The 20,237-nt window shown below is 39.9% G+C and overlaps 1 protein-coding gene and 1 non-coding gene across 3 annotated transcripts; both read right to left on the bottom strand.

The window, feature by feature from the left end:
* Nucleotides 1–1,581: 1,581 nt before the first annotated feature.
* On the bottom strand, nt 1,582–19,472 carry KATNA1 (katanin catalytic subunit A1). 2 transcript variants are annotated; one of them, XM_033056025.1, is made up of 11 exons: nt 19,380–19,472; nt 14,350–14,524; nt 13,610–13,767; nt 12,677–12,860; nt 10,704–10,825; nt 9,212–9,317; nt 8,719–8,877; nt 7,475–7,601; nt 5,889–6,023; nt 5,492–5,618; nt 1,582–1,924 (listed from the first exon to the last, which is right to left on the bottom strand). In XM_033056025.1, the coding sequence occupies exons 2-11, from the start codon at nt 14,518–14,520 to the stop codon at nt 1,726–1,728; spliced, it is 1,488 nt and encodes a 495-aa protein (XP_032911916.1). In that variant the 5' UTR covers nt 14,521–14,524; nt 19,380–19,472; the 3' UTR covers nt 1,582–1,725. The 2 variants fall into 2 exon arrangements, with proteins under 2 accessions (XP_032911916.1, XP_032911917.1); XM_033056026.2 differs by lacking the exon at nt 19,380–19,472 and adding an exon at nt 15,692–15,911.
* A 267-nt stretch (nt 19,473–19,739) lies between these two features.
* On the bottom strand, nt 19,740–19,810 carry TRNAG-GCC. The gene has a single exon. It is a non-coding gene; the product is annotated as a tRNA-Gly (tRNA).
* Nucleotides 19,811–20,237: the final 427 nt, after the last annotated feature.

Raw genomic sequence — 20,237 nt, 5'->3', positions numbered from 1 at the left:
ACTTGAGGTTTACTTTAGGAGACCTTTAGGAGAGTTTATCTCAAAATATATCACTGAGTCTAAGTGGTTCCTTAATGGACCGCTGCCAAGGAGCAAAGCTTGCCTATTCTCCCTTCTTATGTGGGAGACAGATTAAGTATTCTGGTTCGTTTGCAGTGAATTACAAGAAGAAATCTGCAACAACAGCTGACTGCTACACTCTCATCCTTACAATACAAACAGAAAAATAAATATTAAGAGTATCCACATCTTCAACATACTGTGTATTTTTATTAACTCTGACACATAGGACTATCCAAAAATAGTAAGTTTGTTTTCCATCCTGGAAATGGAAACCTATAAATGTAGACACCTGTATACTCACTCAACTTTTTCCTTTCATTTCTGGGTTCATTGTGCCAGATCCACCCAGGGATTCAGGAGCTCTCACAAGATCTCAGTGTCTTGAGCCTCTCATTGCTGACACTGCTGGAAGCCTCTTTTTAGCATGTCCAGCTGTCACTCACAGCATAGCAATCAATTTTAGGCACGTGAACAAGATGCTCACAATAATGGCATTTACACAGCTGTGTCTCTGAGGTGCACTTGCCTCCTACTCAGACTGCAACGTTGCCATTTGTCCTTCCTGCCCACCTTGCAGCATCTGAAGAGACAGCCAGCTTTACACAGCATGTACCTACCAGCTGGAACAAGTCCTATTTGATTCATGAAAAATCAAGTTTACCCATAAGCACAGCTACAGCTGGCTGCACTGGGAGGGGCTAGCAGGAGGATGTGTTTCCCAAACAGTGGAAGATGGATAGAAATGAAAGGTGGTTTAGTTACAATTCTCACTGTTCACCAAAATCTAAAATTATTATCTGGATGATTACTGCAGAACTAGTCTCAGATCATAAGTGGCATGTAGCAGTTAAGTAACAAAAGCCAAGAATTTAGATTTTATGTTAGTTGTGAAGTCAGGGTTAGCAATTGAGCACTAATACAGCACATGCTGCCTTATCCTGTGTAAACCAGGACCCAGCTCAGCAGTGTAGCATTTTGCTGGTTGCGGTACCAGTCAGTCAAGGAAGAAACACCTATTTCAGAATTAATGCCAGAAAGCTTTTGATCTCTGACTAACAAGGAAACTACACATGTGACAACATCACTGCTGGCTGCACAGAATTAGCTTACACTGGCTGGATGTATTTTAATATTATTTAACAGCTACTGTAAACCTGTAAAGATCAAAACCTTTGCTGAAACTTCACAGATTCCATTAACTGTTCCATATCTCAGTCTTTGCAGAGGTTCTTTAACAACAGTTTAAGGGTAGCATTCTTCTTACTCAGCTAGGAAAACTATCTGTGTAACTGCATCTTGTTTGTCCATTTTCAAATTCCCAGCATCCTTGACTCACTTACCAGGGCTAATGTGGGGAGTTTTATTGACACAACAGCAATTTTTCCAAGAGTAAGTATTCTGATGAAAGGAGTTCTAGTATTAAAGTAATTTTAAAATCTTTAAAATCAAATCAGATACCATCAGCATTTGAGAAAAATGGGCGATTTCTGAGCTAGTTCAGAGAGAGCTAGGCAGAACTTGCATTTTAGAAAAAAAATTTATTTAGACATCTGTTGCTCTTAAATTACAAAAGTTAAAAAGAGCATGCAGTGCACTGACACATCACTGATTACTTCTAAAGCTGTTTTAAGACACAAGGTGGTTTCTTCAAGAGAAGACAACTCAACATGATCCAAACTCAACTATCCACTTCTCATATTTCTCAATGTCCGCTGCAGAAACAGATTTAGAAACTTTCTTCAAAGCTATTTCAAAGTCTTCCATAGTTGTTGGCATGTGCATTTCATCCCGGGGAAGATTTCTTATTTCTTCTGGTGTCAAGCCTTCAATACGCCTCCTCATAGCCATCAATGATGCATCTCTAGTCAGGAGGGTAAGAAAGTAAAATCATTACTCAATACAGGATGATGAGTTCAGTTGTTTGAAAGGTTCAACACAGCATTTGAGTTAAGCTGCTGCATTCAAAAAGACTCAATAAAGAACTGTAAACATTTATGGGAAGACCTCCAAGTTCTTATACAAACCACAACACCACGTTATCCATATTTTTCAAACACGGCATTATCCTCACCAGGTACCTGAATAGCTACAATTCACAGGCTAGGCAAAAGAGGTAAAGACAAACTGGTTTAGCTGATGTCACTGCATGCCTATGATGTAGCTGTATTTTTAAAAAGGAACAAGGCAATAACAATTTCATTCCTCCTACATATAGGAGTAGCTGGAGTGTTTTGAATGTTTCCTGGTTTGAACAGGAATCCCATTTGAAAGACAGAAGTGTCAACAGTATCTATCTCCAACCTGTACACTCAAGAGTGAAGTGTTCAATAAAATCTGTTCTGTCTGTAGCTCCTCAAACTTCTGGCCTTAATGTTTCTAAAAGTGTGTTATTTTCTTCTTTTGTGTTAGGTTTGACTACATTTAGATTTCCAGCAGTGAATCTGGTAGCAGCAGGTGATGAGCTGTGAGGTGATAATTAGGTAGCACTGGAAAGCTGAAGTTCCTGCTAATTCATTGCTATAGATCTTATCATAAGAAAACGCTGCTTTATCATCCAGCATTAAAACGATGGAAGTGTAATCTCGGTGATATCACAATAGTATATTGTGTCATATCAGAAGGTGAGAATCCAAAGAGAGAAAGATTTACATGCTGCCTTCTGGAAGGATTTAGAAAAAGGGTTTGAGCATATTCTTTTTCAGTACCATCCCCTCCTGCTAAAGGAAACTGTAAGTCAGACTTCAGGAATTTACTAAATAATTCACAGAATCACATAATATTCCAAGATGACCCACAAGGATCATCAAGTCCAACTCTTAAATGAACAGCCTGTACAGGGATCAAATCCACAACCTTGATATTATTAGCACCATTCTCTGACCAACTAATGAGCTAATCTCAGTGTTAATTAATAAATTAAAATCTCTAATACAGGAACTAAAATTTCAGAACAACCAAAATGTTGCCTTGCTGAACTCCATCTCAACCAAATATCACCATGCTTCACTGTTACCACATCATTTGTAAACCACAGGCTACTGCTATGCAATGGGTGGACGGGACATTCCATGCGTCTAATTTGCTTCCAGACAGCAGTTAAAAAAAGAAAGTCCAGCAAAAATAATCCAGCCAAGCAATCAACAAGCCCATCACACCTTAACACACTGACAGAACTGAAGTGCAGCTGCCACCACTTCCTTTTGTAAAGTCATTTTATGGACAGTCATTCCAAACTGAACTCCTGGTGCTTTCTCAAATGCACTCTTGGTGCCTGGAGACCAAAGCTCTATTCAAAAACAGGCAGCCACCCTCTGGAAGACACAGCAGGGGCCAGTTCTGTTCTAAGAGCCTTTCAACATTGACAGTCCACTCAAAATGATTCAAAATTAGTCCACACTCACATCTACTCTGCAATTTGTATTTCCTGAATGTCATTTTAAAATGAAGGTTTACTTTCATTCCCCCCTGGTTATATGCTGACTGCTAGGAACTACAGTGTTGCCTCTGGTTTTCACTCTGGCTCAGCAAACTTTGGACTTCACCTCAAATTCTTTAAGATAGGAGGGTCATTTCAGTAAACCAGAGTTCTCAGTCCACTTTATTATGTTTTGCTTGTGTCGCTAGCAAGAACTGTCATAGTATTCAGGTTTGAACTTTACTGTGCTTATAAATACTGAAAGCCTGAACCATAAAAAAGCACTTTTAAATCATCCACATATTTTTGTCTTAATGTAAATGAAACAATCATATCCAAGAGCCATTTCTCCTGACACCATGAATAATGTGTAAATGCACATGCTTATACAAATACTTTCTTAGCGATTTCAAACCATGTACATCCAAATCTCAGATGCTGCTACCACCTCAGTCATCACTTCAGAGACTGCCACAAATAGAAGATTCAGATGCTTCTTTGTGTCTATTTTAATCTGTTTACCTTTTTTCTTTGTTTAATAGTATTTATACAAATGAGCTTTGGTTAAAAAAAATCAAAAGCAATTGTGCACAAATACATATACACAATTCACTGAAAAACATTACAAGTATTTTCATTTCTAAAATAAGTGTATTGATATTCAGTATAAAATTAATTACAAACAATTAACACTGAACAGACTGAAGGAGACAAACTGCAGCTAAAATTCACAAAGCAGCAGACCAAATAAATTCTCTTTCATATAACATGAACCCATTAGCAAAAACTCCCTTCATAGCAGAACCAAGACTGATCAAAAGAACACCAGAAATTCATCTCACAAACCTACAAATGAAACAAATCTCCACAACACATATTCAGAGCAGCTAACATACCATTCTTTTCGCAGACACTGCGCAAGGTTTGTTCAGCAAACCATACTGAGGCTCCAAACTTAGCTCAGTCTGCAGTGGCCCTGCTCACAGACCCTTTGGTGGCAGCTTTGCATACAGGCTACTTGCTTTCATCCCTGTGGCACAGCACATTGTCCTCTCAGCTGTGCTGACACGTGTCTGCAGAGCCGCGCTAAGAATCTAGGCAAGAAACGGATCCGCGTTTGAGGAAGCAGCCGGGAGGTGTTTTACTCCAGCTCTCTCTCCCTGCTCAAAGCACAGCCCCACAAAGGTTGGGCTGGAACAACCAGGAGCTCAAGCCTTGCCCTGCCATGCTTCAGTGCTGCTCCAAAGCCTGAAAGCAGCATTACACAGATGACAACAGCATCTTACGCAGCTTCAGTTCTCTGTCCTGTCCTGCAGATCTCAGAGTCTGCTACTGCCACAACTGTGCCAGTGCAAGTCTTCTGATGTAAACAGGACAACTGACATTTGTCTCTTAACAGATCAGTCCTCCCCTTTCCAATTTCTCAAAGAAAATATAAGGGAAGAATTAGAAGATATTTTTAGTTAATTATTTCAGGAATCTAGGCTAGAGAATAGGCCCACAAACAACTGTGTGCCGACAGTACAGAGGAGACAGGGAAATGAAGGAGGTAGCAGAAAACTTCAGTCAGTCTCATCACAAAAACCAATGTGCTGAGTACACAGCTCCTGTACCATCACACAAGACTGGGCACCTTTTCCATGTCATGAAAGAAGAAAACTCCATGTTTTTACTTTAGTTATTCCAGCCTCTATCACTGTTGCCTCTTATATATGGATTTCTGCAGAATGATTGCAACTTCGCAAGTTAAAGTTTACCATCCACTGAATAGTCCTCTTGCAAGGAGTTTAGCCTATATGAAAGAAGGCGGAATTTTACCACAGCTTATTAGATTACTAGGCTGCAACTACTCTTCAAATGGAAATTTAGGTTAATATTAATGCAGTATTTCACCTTTTAGCCATACATAAAACTTTAATCACATTATCTTTAATCATGTTAAACTGGTTATCTCACAAACAGTTTTCCCAAAGTTTCAGCAGTAGTAATACAAATGATGCAATTTCAACTTACCTGCATACGTTGGTAATGTCTGCACCTGAATAACCCTCCATTTTCTCAGCTATGTTTGCAAGGTCAACATCATCAGCCAGTTCCAGCTCTCGCAGATTTATTTTCAGGAGTTCCTCTCTACCTTTGGCTAATCACAGAAAAGAAAGTTAAGTCTGTACAATTTGCTTTCTGAAGATAAATAATAAATTGAAGGAGGATCAGAAGGAAGAATGAGAAAAAGCTGTACTTGCTACAAGAGTAAATGTTCTCATTTAGATTTAAGCTGGTCCTGAATCCATAAATGAATTTGCATAAACATATCAATTAGATTTTTAAGCCAAGTGATCAAAACTACAAGAATGTTGATAAAGTTTAGATTTTAGAATTTTTAACCACTCCTCTCCCCAATTCTTCATACCTGATGGTAAAGGAATGTAAATTCTCTTTTCTAGCCTCCGTCTTAGGGCTTCATCAATATCCCAAGGAAAATTAGTAGCAGCAAGTACCATGACCATCTTAGAAGGATCATCATTTTCAGTCGCCCCTCCAACACCTGCAGTAGAAGAAAGAGGAGGGAAAATAAGCTTATGTTTTTTGAAATTTCACCTACAGAGAAAACAGTTCTGCAGTGTTAAAGCAGCTGCTCTATTGCACTTTAATGAGCCCAAGCATAATAGAATCACCAAGCGCAACAGAGTCTGCTTTTTCATCTCTATGACAGCCTGCAAGCATAAATGGAAACTTGGTTTAAACAGCAGCAGGGGCATAAGGCCACTGCTCAGACCAGGAAGTTCCTCTCGATCACAGCTAGAATGGTTTTACAGCAGAGCTGTTTGTACTTCTGCCACAAAAGTGGTTCAATTTTCACATCAACATCTTGTAGCAGCATATGAGGAAACAAAACAATGCCCAACACCATCACCACACCAAAAACCAACATCCTCACATTATTCACACACCAAAAACCAACAACCCCACATTATTCACACACCAAAACCCAGCAGCCACACAGAAGCAGCATGACTCCCCTACAAGGTGTCTTCACTTCTGAAGTCAGGCCAAAGGTTTCTTATGTACAGGTGGACTGTACAAACTGCTGAAGTGAATGTTTAAATTTGGTGGACTAAATCACAACATCTTAGAGACAAACAGAACACCTCAGTTTCTAAATACTATTAATCTGCTACAACAAGACAAATGTAATTTTTTTAAGTTGCTGCTCTCTGTATCTACTGTTTTTGCTTAGAACAGGGTTAGGCTGTGGGATAGCCACTGTACCTAGTCTGCATATAGAACACCATTTATGAATACTAAGTAAAAGGATTCAAATAGTTCTTACTAATAAAATCTGATTATGTACATACTTGATATGAGAACAGTATTAGAGCTCTGCAGCTCTTTAAAGACAAAAATAAAAGGGTACCAACATCAGAGGAGGAGAAATAAATATGCAAATCTTCTGACTCAGGGAATTCTACCACAAATCACAATGGATTAGCACTTCTCAGTAGTTCCTTTCCTTCTCTCTGCTCCCCAGAATATAAAATGAATACCACTACAGAACTCTGTTTTGTTACCTACTTTTGAACTTTGTTGATATTAGCCACATATCTGTAGTGAACTCAGTATTTTAAAATGAAAACTCTCCCAACCACTTCTATAAAACAGAGGATCTTCACTTGTTATTTATATTTTTAGGAGAAAAGAGATGCCAAAGAAATTAAATGTAATGCTGCCTTCAAAGTTTAAATAGAAATGGGTAACAGTTCTTTTGAACCACTTTTTACTTAATTTCAAAGAAGTGAGTGATATGCCAAGCAAAGACTGAGAAGCAGGGTTTTTTCTCTTGCCCTTTTGAAATCTTGCATTTTCCACTTCTGTATTCTGGGTCATTACTATAAGATCATTTCTAAAAACTGCTTCTGAAGAATGAAGTTATCCTCTTTCTTTTTTGTCCCTCAAGTTTCCTCCAGCCCAGCAGCTCCCAGTGATCAGGTTATTTACCATCCATTTGAACTAGCAGTTCTGCCTTCACACGTCGGCTGGCTTCGTGCTCCTCCGAAGTTCCCCTGCGGCTACAGATGGAATCTATCTCATCAATAAATATGGTTGTTGGGGCGTAAAATCGAGCCTGAAGAAAGCAAAAGACAAAGCAGAAGCTGAAATAGCAGTTCACTCCCATTTAAGAAGTAGTAGCATATTCAGAGCTGAGTAGTGATGTAATTTACCCCAGCTTCTAAGTATCACACAATCCCCACCCTTCATAGACTTCAGCACTCAGGTACAGAGCAGCTCTGCATTTATCCAGAGCATTTGAGCAGAAGAGCTTTAGGCAAAGTCCTCTAGTTGTTAGGGCTATAAACAAACATTTCATAAGCTATAGGTAATTTCCCACATTAGGAGTAACATTTTTAACAGTGAAAGTCATCACAGAATGCTTGAGTAAGATTTGAGTTAAAGCCAGGATGAATGTTAAGCTGGGAAACCATGACATGGAACCTGTCCAAGAGATAAGTCAACTGCAGAATAACTGACCTTTTTGAAAACAAGAGCATTTAAAGACAAGGATCCAGGATAATAAAAGCTATTGTCTTAGAGCAGTTGAGTTGCTGTTCATCGTGTTATCTGCATTTTTGACCAATCACACTAAACGAGCTGGTATCCCGCCTAGCAAACTATAATGTAAAAGATCTTATTTACTGCCTTTTCTGATTACAGTAATTGCAACTCTGCTGTCCCCTTCAGTGCTAGGCACCCTAGCAAACACTGCACACACACCTGGAAACACATGGGAAAAAAAAGACAACTATTTTCTGAGTATTATTTCAAGCATTATGTGCTCTGAAGCCAACTACAGTTTGGAAGGCCACTTCTTTTAACCACAAACAGCAAACCACCCACAAAAACAATAAAACACACAGCCTAAATAGGGTTCTCACCCAGAAAGCAATTAATTCCAACCCTAGATTTACATTCAAGTATGTTATGCAGCACTGACCAGTTTATAGTGAGCTACCTCTAATGTAGTAAACTAACCCTGAAAATAAAAGACAACCTATTTTTCAGCTTTTATAAATCTATTTAGGAATAGTCTTGAAATGCAAATGGACAAATCAGAAATGCCCCTTGCATTTGAAGTTTGGAGAACTGTTTATGAACGCTGAGTTTGAAACCTTGGTAAGGTTTCACTGTTTCAGAGGTGATTCTACTTTATTATCCCACTGTTCATGTTCATAAACTTAAATCACCATTTCAAACAGCAGACGGACAAGTTTCTCAGATTCTCCTCTGTATTTTGAGGTAAGTGTGGAGGAAGAAACATTGAAAAAAGTTGTCTTGCATTCAGTGGCTACAGCTTTTGCTAGGAGGGTCTTTCCAGTACCAGGAGGACCAACCATCAGCACACCCTATTAAAATAAAGAAGAACCACTTTTAGGACAAGAATCAAACCAGAATTTTACAAGTTTATTTATGGTAATAGTAAACTACTGGATAGAAACTTTCCCTTGAAAAGTTATTCAAAGGTAAATAATGAATATCATTGCTTACTCACAAACACGTAGCTGAAGACTGCGTGCAGGCATGTGGTTAACATTTTTATTTTGTTATCATTTACAATAAATTTTGTTACTAAAATGCAGGAAGAATTTATTTAAACTGTAAAACTTCTGAAATTTCTTGTTCTGTCAAGATCCAATCTCAAAATCCTACTTATGATCGCAGTAGCAGATTCTTTCATACCTTCCATGGTCTTCTAATCCCCTTGAAAAACTCTGGCATCCACATTGGTAAAACTACAGCTTCCTTAAGCAGCTTTTTGGCTTCTACTAAATCAGCAATGTCATCCCTGACAAGAAAGAGAAAGTTGTTTGACAGATTCAGACAGCAGGCAAAAGAATTACTCCACAGCTCTAAAAAACCACACAATTAAACTTCTTGTTACCCATTGGCTATCCCATAAATCTAATTCATTTTCCTGAATTATTTACTTTCTAAAGGCAAAAGCCTGTAACAGCTACAATCGATATCTGCCTGGTAGACTCTAGATGGATGCAAAAGCAAAAAAAAAAAAAGAACTATTTCACTAGAGCACCATTGTCAGTATTCAAAGACAAGCAGAAGAAAGCAGGTTGGTTACCCTTAGGCTAACTACCAATTATGCTTTCCTATTTTGCTGAGAGGTTGGATGTCCATGAAACTTAAATACCACCTTTCATTGTTACAAGAACAACTTGCTGAAGACTAGTAAATGGAGCAGAATTAATCAGAATTTTGTAACTCTGAAAAAGAATTCTAAAAAGTATTAGTTCTTAGATACCTTATAGGCTGGTCTTATTTCCTTGAAAGTAACTTTCAGGGCATTCCTCTTATCAGCATGTGCCCAAGTAACATTTTGGCTTCAAAACACATCTATATGAAGAATTAGTTTCAAATCTGTAGTTGCAATTTAGGATTCAATATAAAAACTGAAACATATATTTAAACATTTAACTGAAATACAAGACAGTTGCATGCACACAAAGTGTTTTGTGGGACTGTTTGGGTTTTTTTAAAGCCTACTTTATTTGCCAGAAGATTTTTGCTCATTTAATCCCCACAAAACCAACTAATCTTGGAAACATTTGGAACACAAAACAACCTTTGTATGAGGTTTAATATTTAACACATTTATGTAAAGGTACTGGCACAGGATTATATTTTATACTAGTGGCTACATTTCATCCAGCAACATTTCAAAGGGCTCCAATATTGACTTAACTTCTTTGTCAACCAGCTTGCTGTCTTGATATGCCTCAGAGTACCAAAACAGATTTTCAAATGAAGAGACACTGACAGACATTAGAAACTTTTACATTGTGAAAGAGTATCTCAAAAACTGATTTTAGGACTCAGAAAATTTTGAGAGGTTTCATACGGCCAAGTTGGGCAGAACTTTAGGCAGCCTGATTTAGAGAAGGATGCCCCTGCCATGGAAGGGGACTGCCTTAGCTGACCTTTAAAGGTCAAATTATTATATGAATCTATGTGTGGAAAAATAATTTTTGACTGTTTGAAGTATTCAACTACATAAAAAGTTTAGTTACCTATTTCAAGGCAGTACAGAAAACATGTATGTGATTTTTATATCTAAGTATCTGTTAAAATTAAGTATTTAAAAATACTTCGTTCTTGTGATATCATGTGAGAGGAAATAGAAACAACTCAAGAGACTAGCAGCAGTACTCAAACTTACCATCGAATGTTGGGATTCTGAGAAATTATATCTCTTTCCAAAGCTTCTACTAAATCTTTGTCATATCCAGTACTATCAAATTTCTTTGGTTCAGACTCTGAAATCTCAGATGTGGATTTGTTCTACACATAAAGGACATAACAATGTAAATACATAACAATGGTTATGCTACTAATGAATTTTTACTACAAGTCCACAACAGCATCATATTTTTAGAAGGTGGCAACATAAACCAGCATGAAAATTATGAAGCATCCATATTACAGTTGCACTGCAGGATGGATCTGTGTGTTTTACCCAGATTTCTGTACTGCCCTGGTTCCATTTCCTTCTCCCCAGCATATTGTACTGATAAGTTTCTTTGCTTTGGTACCTAATCGAAACTGCATATAACTATCCCAGCGTAACAGTTTCTGCCTCTTCTCTCACAGTAATCTGAGACAGAGCAGGGGAAAATTACGTCTAAGACTGGACTACCAAGTGGCACACAGAGTATCTCAAATTCTCAAACTGTCATAAATATGCCACATATGTGGGACACAAAAAAGAAAAAAATTAAGCATGACTTTCGTATGTAGAACGAGCAATGATGATCTGCAGGGAGACAACAGGGGTAAAACCAGAGTTAATTAACTGATACAGAAGCATGGACATGAACAGCAGAGAAGCAGCTCTGCAGCAGAGTTGAAGCAAAGAACCTACATAGTCAAAAGGGCTCAAACAGCAGAGACCATGCAACTGAAAGGAAATAAAATGCACTAGACATACCCTGGTTTTATACATTTAACAGCAAGCACTGGTGATGGCAGAACAACTGTAAAAGAGAAAAAGAGACCTAGCCTGTCTCTCTGTGGGTATATTCTGACGGAGAGAGGATTATCACTCAAAGACAATCTAATTTAGCTCCTAATCAAAGTAGTAGCTTACACAGCTAAACAATTCCACCCTTTTAAATTATACTATCTCCACAGGCCATGACACCTTGCCACAACTTAAGGTTGCTGAAGGTAATAAACTATTGCATGGATATTTTATTTATTTAGACCCTGGAAAACTATGAATCTACTATTTCCTGTATGGTCTCTCTTGCCTGGGTCATCTGCTAAATTTATAGAGACCAGAATACAAAACAAAAATTAAAGCACTCTGCCAAGAACAGATCATAGTTCAAGTATGCTGGGGTTTTGTTCCCTTACAACTGAAGAGTATGGAGCTATAATACAGCTTCAAAAGAAAAAAAAAAGTATAAGGGTCTCATTTAAGGATTAAGTAAATCTTGATATGCTTTGGAAGAGGCATGTCAATCTTAGTTTAAATTATACTCAAAGTAATTAAGTCACAAGGACATCCCATGTGAATGAGTTCCACCATGCTCTACTTCAGAAAGGTAGCAGTATAATTTTAAACAACTGCCTTCAAGTTGCAGTAAACACGTTACAGAATCACAGAACGGGCTGGATTTGAAAGGACCACAGTGGGACATCTGGTCCAACCTCCCTGCTCAAGCAGGGTCATCCCACAGCACGTGGCACAGGATTGTGTCCAGATGGATCTTGAGTATCTCCAGTGAGGGAGACTCCACAACCTCTCTGGACAATCTGTTCCAGTCCATGGTCACCCAGTAGAAAAGTGCTTCCTCATGCTCAGGTGGAACTCCCTGTGCATCAGCTTCCACCTGTTGCCTCTTGTCCTATTGCTGGGTGCCACCAAGAAGAGGAGCCTGGAAACATCCTCTTGGCACCCACCTTCAGATACATTTACCAGATCCCAACTTCCCAGACTGACTGCTTATTTTTAATTAATCCATAAGCAACACTGTGCACAAAGAGAAGACACCTTACAAGGTGAGATTTAAATCAGCACACTGACATGAAGAGAAGAAACATTTTATAGGCATGGCATTTTCGAACACACTCAGTAGTAAGAAAGCACAACTGAGTTTCTCAACTCCATGAAGATATTTGCAAGTTTACCTTTTCCTCTTTTCCTTTATTTTGCTGATCCTTTTTTTCCCGGCTGCGGACTGCCTTCCCTTTGTCATTGGGGTTTCGAGAGGATGGACGGTGAGAGCCTCTGACTGCTGCGCTTACACGATTATTGTGACCTCTGCAATCACTGCATGGAGCAGACTGCCGCTTCCTGGGTCCTGGCGAAGGTCTAATTAGTTGTAACATATGCAAAAAGCCTCAGTGTAAAGCCACTGGTGAGCACTACATAACCAAACCAAATGGTTACAAACTGAAAAGCCATTTTGCTCAAGACAAAAATCTGTACATCAGGAACAAGGCATATTTTTAGATAGTGACTAAAACTCCATTTTCCCTGTGCCACAAGCTCAGTGTCTGCTTGCTTAAAACAAGCGCCTTGCTTTGTGTATTTCATCAGTAGAAGTAATATGTAGCTTAGAAAAAAATTAACAAATGAACAATCATTTGACAATACAGATAAAGTAATCCAACAGTCACTTTCTGTCAAAATGCACAGTTCTGTGTCTGCTTTGCACTTATTCCTATCCCCTCCTTCATGCTACCACACGTATGTGTTAGGGAAAAAAAAATCAAACAATAAAACACTAGACACACAGAACAATGTCTTCAGCATCCTGAACCAGTTAATTAATGCCAACAGAGACAAAAGTGAAACAAAAGCTCAAACCCAAAAACCAAACAACTCAGGCAACAGTGTGTGGGGGGAAGAAGCTTGACATTAGTCAGGACTATGCAAGATAAAACCCTCAGAATATCTTGGATTAGGCTGCCTCAAAATGACACCTCCTTCACCACAAATAGTGTCAAGCTACTGGTACAAGTGTAAGCTCAAGAACAAAAATTACACCACAACAGGTTGAAGTCAAAGCACACTTTGTCCTGATAAATATTAATTTAGGCCTTCAGGTTTCCTCTTACCTACGTTCAGCAGGTACTGGCAAAGACCAGACTTCTGCATCGTGAGCTGGTAATTCTTGTTGTGAGGCTTTCAATGGAGTATTGTCTAGTTTAAAACTCTCCAGTGTTTTCATTATATCTTTCACATGCTTAGCTTCCACACTTATCTCCTGCCAAACCTGATTTTAAAAAAAAGGTAGATTAAGCACATTGGAAATAAGTTTGTAACAGTCCTCTGTTCAAGCCCATGTAATGCCTGGATGGATTCCACAGGGTTTAACGAGCTACCTAATTCTACTTCAATAAACAAGAATTACGCACATTAGATATTAAGGAGGTTTTCTGCCTTCCTCAGCACATTTTAAAGAACAAATGAAAAGGTTTTGGATTTAACATCAAAGAGACTTTAGACAAATTTTGCAGATTAAACAGGTATGACAGAACATAATAGATATTTTATCAATCAGAAGTATCGACCCAATAGGCAGAATATCAATTAAAAAAAAAAGAGGGTTTTTGTTGAGGACAAATTATCAACTTGCTATTAAGGACCTTAAAACATTAAAACATTGAGGGAAATAAGACCTGAATGATACCAGGCTACAAAACTTAAGCATAACAGGGGTACTCATCAGCATAGCTGTCAGGGCAGCGGCTCCTCAGAGCCATGTTCCATTGACTGTTCTTTGTCACTGACAAAGAAGTCATACGATGACTTAAGTCTATTTTTCCTCTAAATGTCCCAGAAAAGTGCTGTTTACCTGCTGCCATTTCTGTTGCAGATAGGTATCTCTCACAGAGTACAGATACTTATTCATTTGGTCAAGAACTCCCTGGTAGTAGACCATCGCAGAGTCATAATTTCCTAGTAAAGCATATTCTCGGGCCAGCTTCACATTCTCAATGATCATAACAAGGCTCATGTTCAACATGAAGCTGAAAAAGAAAATAAGAAATATTAAGGAAGTAAAAAACCAACTGAGTACTGAAACAATTTTTTGCAAGTATTTTCATGTGATTATTACATCATTTGGCATATCAAAACATAGAGGTTGAGAAAACACTAGTTACCAAAAAAGGTCTAAAATGAATGTCATTAAATAAGATAATTGATGTTCTATTAGTAGAAATTAAAATTTTCATGTCACAGCTTTGTTTCTTATCATGGAGATTCTGTCAAAAAACCCATGTAAGATAAATAGATTTAAATGCATTATTACAAGTCACAATTGCATACTCTCTTTAACTCTTTATTCTACCGTAAGATAAATTAACTCTTTCTTCTACCGTAAGATAGCTTTTTCTGTGCCTGGCCTGCGCTGTGTGGTTTTAAAAAAAAGCAAAAAACACCAAACAAGCAATAAATCAAAACCCTTCTTCCTAATGCATTATGTTTGGTTAATTTTTTCACCTTAACATTCCATGCACGTGAATTTTAATAGCCTGATTTTGCCTTGTGGAAAACACTATTCTTCTGTTAGCTAGATTTTACAATCCTCAATTCTATTTAATATTTCTTTGAAACAAATATCCACCTTCTATGCCCAGCTTGCACCTTCCTATCACCTTCATTCTTACACCTAAAAAGAAACCCCTGAAAAATACGAAGGCTTAAGTTATCACTGAAATACCAAAAAAATTTTTAAAAATTTAAGAAAAATTTTTTAAAAAATTGTGGCAAAAGCCACAATTAAACATTTACTGTGCAACTATCCATTTTATTTAACGTATTATACAAACCATGCTGTTTCTCCCCATCAGCGGTGCTTGCTTCTGGCTTTTTGGAGCAAACATCATAGACTGTGACTACTTCCACTTTGCAGCACTAACAGAATCCACACTTTTAGATTAGAACAGCACAGAAGTATTATTTACACAAGTACAGTAAAAGCAGTAGAAGTGGACTCATTCTTTACAGTGCCACTGTCCACAGAGCAGTTGTCCCACATTATTGTCAGCGCCTTGTATACCCCATCCCCTTTCTTTCTAAGGTATTTGTGCTGTCGTTGCTTTTCTTGTCTCTTACACACCAAGAATTTCCCCACTCTCCTCATAATTTCCTAACCAGGCACAGAAAACATTAAAATCAGCAGAAAAACACACCTGCAAGAGAGTCATCCTACTCTCATTTTGGTACCTGTACCCAGTGCCAGGAAGAAGCAACTGCAGACAAGCAATTCCAGCTAAGCCCTGGGATGAAGCATACTTGATACAGATCAACTATTTAAAGAATGTAAGAGGCACTGAATTCACATGCGCAATGAACAGACTTAAGACTGAATATATTTCAAGACCAGGTCAGGGTCGAGTTCAGACACACTATCAGAGGTTACAGAAGCCACTCTTTGCACACATCTGCCAACCTATTGCTAAAATGTGAGCTCTCCATTGTAAAGATGGGCTGCTAAGCACAAATCAAACATTTTAGGGTTTTCACTCCTTTTTCTGTCCCCTTCCCAAGTAGTTTCATGCACAGAAACACAGCTCAGGCATTCCTGAGCCATCATACTCTTCTTTTTTTGCTTCCTTCCCCATCTCCCCTTGGAGCAAATAGCTGCTGTCAAAGTTTGCAGTCCAGAAAAGCAAAAACTCTGGCAGAAGAGGAGGTGAAGACAGGCTTCTGAGAGCCCACACCCATCCCTGCAGAGGGTACCCGCTGGGGTGAGCAGGAAACCTGCTATCACAGAACCTACAGGGTGTAATCTCACTCCGGCCACAGACTCGCCCAGCTGGCCACCATGACTACAAGCTGATACAGTTAATGTGACCACCAACTACAAAGACTAACACATCCCAGGCTAATAAGGCTTTGGAGACACAGTTTGGCTTGGGAGTTTTGTTGGTTATAAACTCAGGAAAAGACAAAGAGCCTGAAGATGTTTGTCAGGTGCTGTATGGATCATCACACAGATGTTCAAGTTTTCCCTGCTGTATTTAGGAGCAAGCTTTTCCACTCCTGCTCATCCTACCAGATACACCTGTTTGCCTGTCCTGAGAATTCAAACTGATGACTAACACTACAGAAATCACAAGTTGAGCAAGATGCTAATAGACATTTTAAAAATCAAGTAATAGCAAGTTACTAAAAGCAAACTAGACTTTTAAATACAGAGGGAAGTCATAGGTAACTTGTTCACTGAATGCTGTAGAGCAATCCAAGCAGAACAGCAACTTTCATGCAAAAAAAGAAAAAAAAAAGTTTGTAAGAATAGAATAGTTTTCATCTGGAAATGCAAAAATAACTAGAATGAAAAAAAAAAAAACAAAGTCAGAAACATATGAAAGCTTGGGACCAAAAGGACACCACTGCACATAATAAAAGAGCCAACGACATTTTCAGGTTAGAAAGGGCAGAGAATGTAAGGACAGACAGTAGAAACAGACATGTAAGCAGAATAAGCTAGCAACTTGAGGGAAGAAATAAAGAAAAAAGAAGGTACTCACTCAAGTTTATAATGCTATTGGAATCTACCTGTTTCATCAGTGCTATTGAAAATGCAAGACAATTTGGTTTAAACCAGAAAACCAATTTAATTCGTTGCTTCATCTTGACTCATGAGAGCAAAAGAGCTTGAAGTGGCTTCCAAATACAAGGCTCTTGAGCACAAGTGAGGCACAAAAAGCTGCTAGCTCTGCTTATGTCTGGACACACCACTGCTGCTGCCACTTGACTTCAGGCAGTGTCAGTGCTGATACACTAAGGACAGCCCATGGGTCTGCTGCACTCGTAAGTGAAGATGGTAAAGCAGTTCTAAGGGGGAAAAGAAGAGTTAGAGTACTAATCTGTAGATTAGTAGATTGAAGTTTGTGGCAGAAAGTCACAATATACTGGGGCAGCTCAGCAGGGTGGAGGACATGGGAGAAGAGTGACTACACACAAATCCAGAGTTAAACCAGAACTGAAGGGATTAAAACTCTCACAAAACTAATCCTGCACTACTTAATAATTTTTAAAGTATTTACTCAGCAATATCACATGTGTTTACAAATACTTGGTGCTATCACGTAACAGGATGTCATAGCAGCAGGTCTGCACTTATCAGCCACGACCTTTCAATGAATCATGACCAGTGGAGTTATCTAGGCTCCAACAGCTGCTGAAACAGTGAAGAGCTCATAAAGTTTACAGTGAACAGGATAAAAGGAAAATAACCTAAGCACTTTGTCTGGCAAGTTTAATACTTCACTGTGTACAAACACACAAACTTCACAAAAGGAATAATCACTCTTCACACCAGCTGTGAGTATATAAGGTTCCCTGAAATTAACCCATCTCTAGTTACAAAATACATTTTATCATTTGCTCCAAAGACCTAAAATATTTCTAGAGTTTAGAACAGCCAAGTCCAGCAAGGGTTGAACCTAACAAAAGCTTGTGAGAATGAGGTTTTGGAACTTATGTTTGTATTTCATTTGAAAGATACCGGTCTAACCATTATCAAGAAAACACTGGGGATACTTCATGTTTTCCATAATAACTTTGAGAAATCATCAGTAGAAATGACTGTAAGTAATTTCTGTTCACAGCCATACATTAGAATCCAGGAACACGGCACCAATCTTGTAACACAAAGAAGTCCCCGAAACTTTAAACAATAAGAGATTGATATGCAGATATTAAAAGTGAATATTGACACTGGAGTATGCAAGTTACTGTGGTGGACCTGCTGACTCGAAGAACAGTATGAGCCATACATGGAAAATACTTCCAAGGAGTTCTTTGCTCCAACCTTAATGTCTGGACTAAGCCAGAGCCTGAATTTTGGCAGAGCGCACACGTTTCCATTATTTCAGCCTGTTATACAGGCTCTGACATCAAAGCAGCCCTGTAATATTTGCGAAGTTCTCTTGGCAAGCCAGATGAGAAAAGAACACCCCAAAGTAACAGCTTTCAGGAATCAGGAATTTTTACTGATGACATGATGGCCTGCATCACCTCTGAGTTCCCTCTCACCTTTAATACTCTTCTTCATAACACCCAGCAACATTTGGTATCAACAAGTGATTGTGTTGATTACTTGGGGAGAAGAGCTGCCAGACTTACTGGATGGTAAACAAAGTGGTTCTCATGCAGTTGCTGTATTTAAGAGTAACCACCACCAGCAGCCACGTACATAAGCATGGCTGGCAGCTTATGCAAAATAAAAAACATTAAAAAAAAAAAAAAACAATCACTAGGTAGTGCTACACCTGGCATATGATTTTATGTTTTCCAGGCTAAGCCTTTCAGAAGGCTTTATTAAACAGGCTACTTTCTCCCCTCTTCATTCTTTTCGACGTTTAATGTTAAATTAACTAATTTCTCTGGAAGTTTAGAGGTCCGCGGCTGAACAGATATCTGGAATTGCCGCCTGCAGCTTCTCTCTCGAGAGTAAACTTGCATCATCGCAGATTACCGCACGTTGACAAGAAGCCCAAAACCAACAAAGCAGGTGGGGGGTGAAGGCAGACTTAGGAAGCAGAGCCCCGTGCCGGGCCAGTGTCGCAGCCGGGCGGGTTGCGGGGCCGGGCGCGCCAGGCGCGCACCTGCGGGCAGCGGCAGCCCCCGGCGGCGATGCCCCGTGCGGCGCCGAGCACGTGTGAGCCGCAGCCCCGACACCTCGAGCTCCCTGGTCGTGGTCACGGCTGTCGCGACAGCAGTCCCCGCCGCGGGGCAGAGCAGCCGGAGCCCGCCCGTGCCCGGGAGCGCTCGGGGTGGCCCCGCCACGCGGGACGCGGCCATCGCCCCCCGCCCGGGCCCGCCCGTGCCTGCGGCCCGGGGCGCACCCGCGGGCCCCTCTCCCTCACTTACTCCTCTCCGGAGCTCGCATCCGCGCCAGCAGCAGCAACTGCCGGCGGCACCAGCCACGACCCCTTCGCTTCTTCCGCCCCCTTCCTCCCGCAGCGGCGCTGGCCCCGCCCCGGCCCTGCCCGCCGCCTCCTCCCGCCACCGCCGCCGGCAATTTTTGAAGGCAAATCCGGCTGCGTCACTTCCAGCCTGGTGGGACGGGGGAGAAGGTCCGCCTGGTCAGGCCGACAAGGAGTTGGTGTCTATTTGAGCGTTATTACTAAAAGCGAAGAGGTGGTTTGGTTTTAAATTTTTATTAAAGCGAAGCGGAAAAGAAAAAAAAAAAAAAAAAAAACCACGAAATGGCGGCAAGAAAAGAGCAGCTGCATTGGCCGGGAATCGAACCCGGGCCTCCCGCGTGGCAGGCGAGAATTCTACCACTGAACCACCAATGCTTGTGCGATGGGAGGCGTCTGCCTTCGTCAGTCGAAGCTGACGAATATGAAATTTCCACCTGACACTTCATCTGTCGGCTGTTTCCTTTCTGTAACTCACAAATCTGGGTTTTGCCGAGTGAGTACCAAGAACCCATTTTTATCTACTTGTTGTTTGTGACTTGCCTGCACCTCTTCAAACTTTCATAAATTGTGTTGTACTGGAGAAGAAAACGCATCTGAGAATGCTGAGGAAAACCTGGTGCTGAGTGGCATCAGACCAGGAAACTGCCCTTTAAATGTCCCTGATGGAGCAGTACCTCGTCACCTGTCTAAATAGACTCAGCTGCTTAGCAACAAATAGGATCTAAAGGCTGGGCACAATGCAGGAGGTTTATGATAGTCCTTCAGGGTGAACTCCAAACCCCCACAGCAGTATGTCATCCTT

The sequence above is a fragment of the Catharus ustulatus genome, chromosome 3, assembly GCF_009819885.2.
Source record: "Catharus ustulatus isolate bCatUst1 chromosome 3, bCatUst1.pri.v2, whole genome shotgun sequence".
NCBI classification, from domain to species: domain Eukaryota; kingdom Metazoa; phylum Chordata; class Aves; order Passeriformes; family Turdidae; genus Catharus; species Catharus ustulatus.
Note: the sequence above shows the minus strand (reverse complement) of the source record. Positions and strands in the feature narration are given on the sequence as shown.

What these genes read in the sequence shown, in the direction of transcription:
- KATNA1 (XM_033056025.1), bottom strand. Translation starts at nt 14,520, where the DNA reads ATGTTGAACATGAGCCTTGTTATGATCATTGAGAATGTGAAGCTGGCC. An exon ending in TGCAACAGAAATGGCAGCAG is followed by an intron (nt 13,768 to 14,349) that starts GTAAACAGCACT and finishes TTTTAAAATCAG; the next exon opens with GTTTGGCAGGAGATAAGTGT. An exon ending in CAGAATCCCAACATTCGATG is followed by an intron (nt 9,318 to 10,703) that starts GTAAGTTTGAGT and finishes CTTTCTTGTCAG; the next exon opens with GGATGACATTGCTGATTTAG.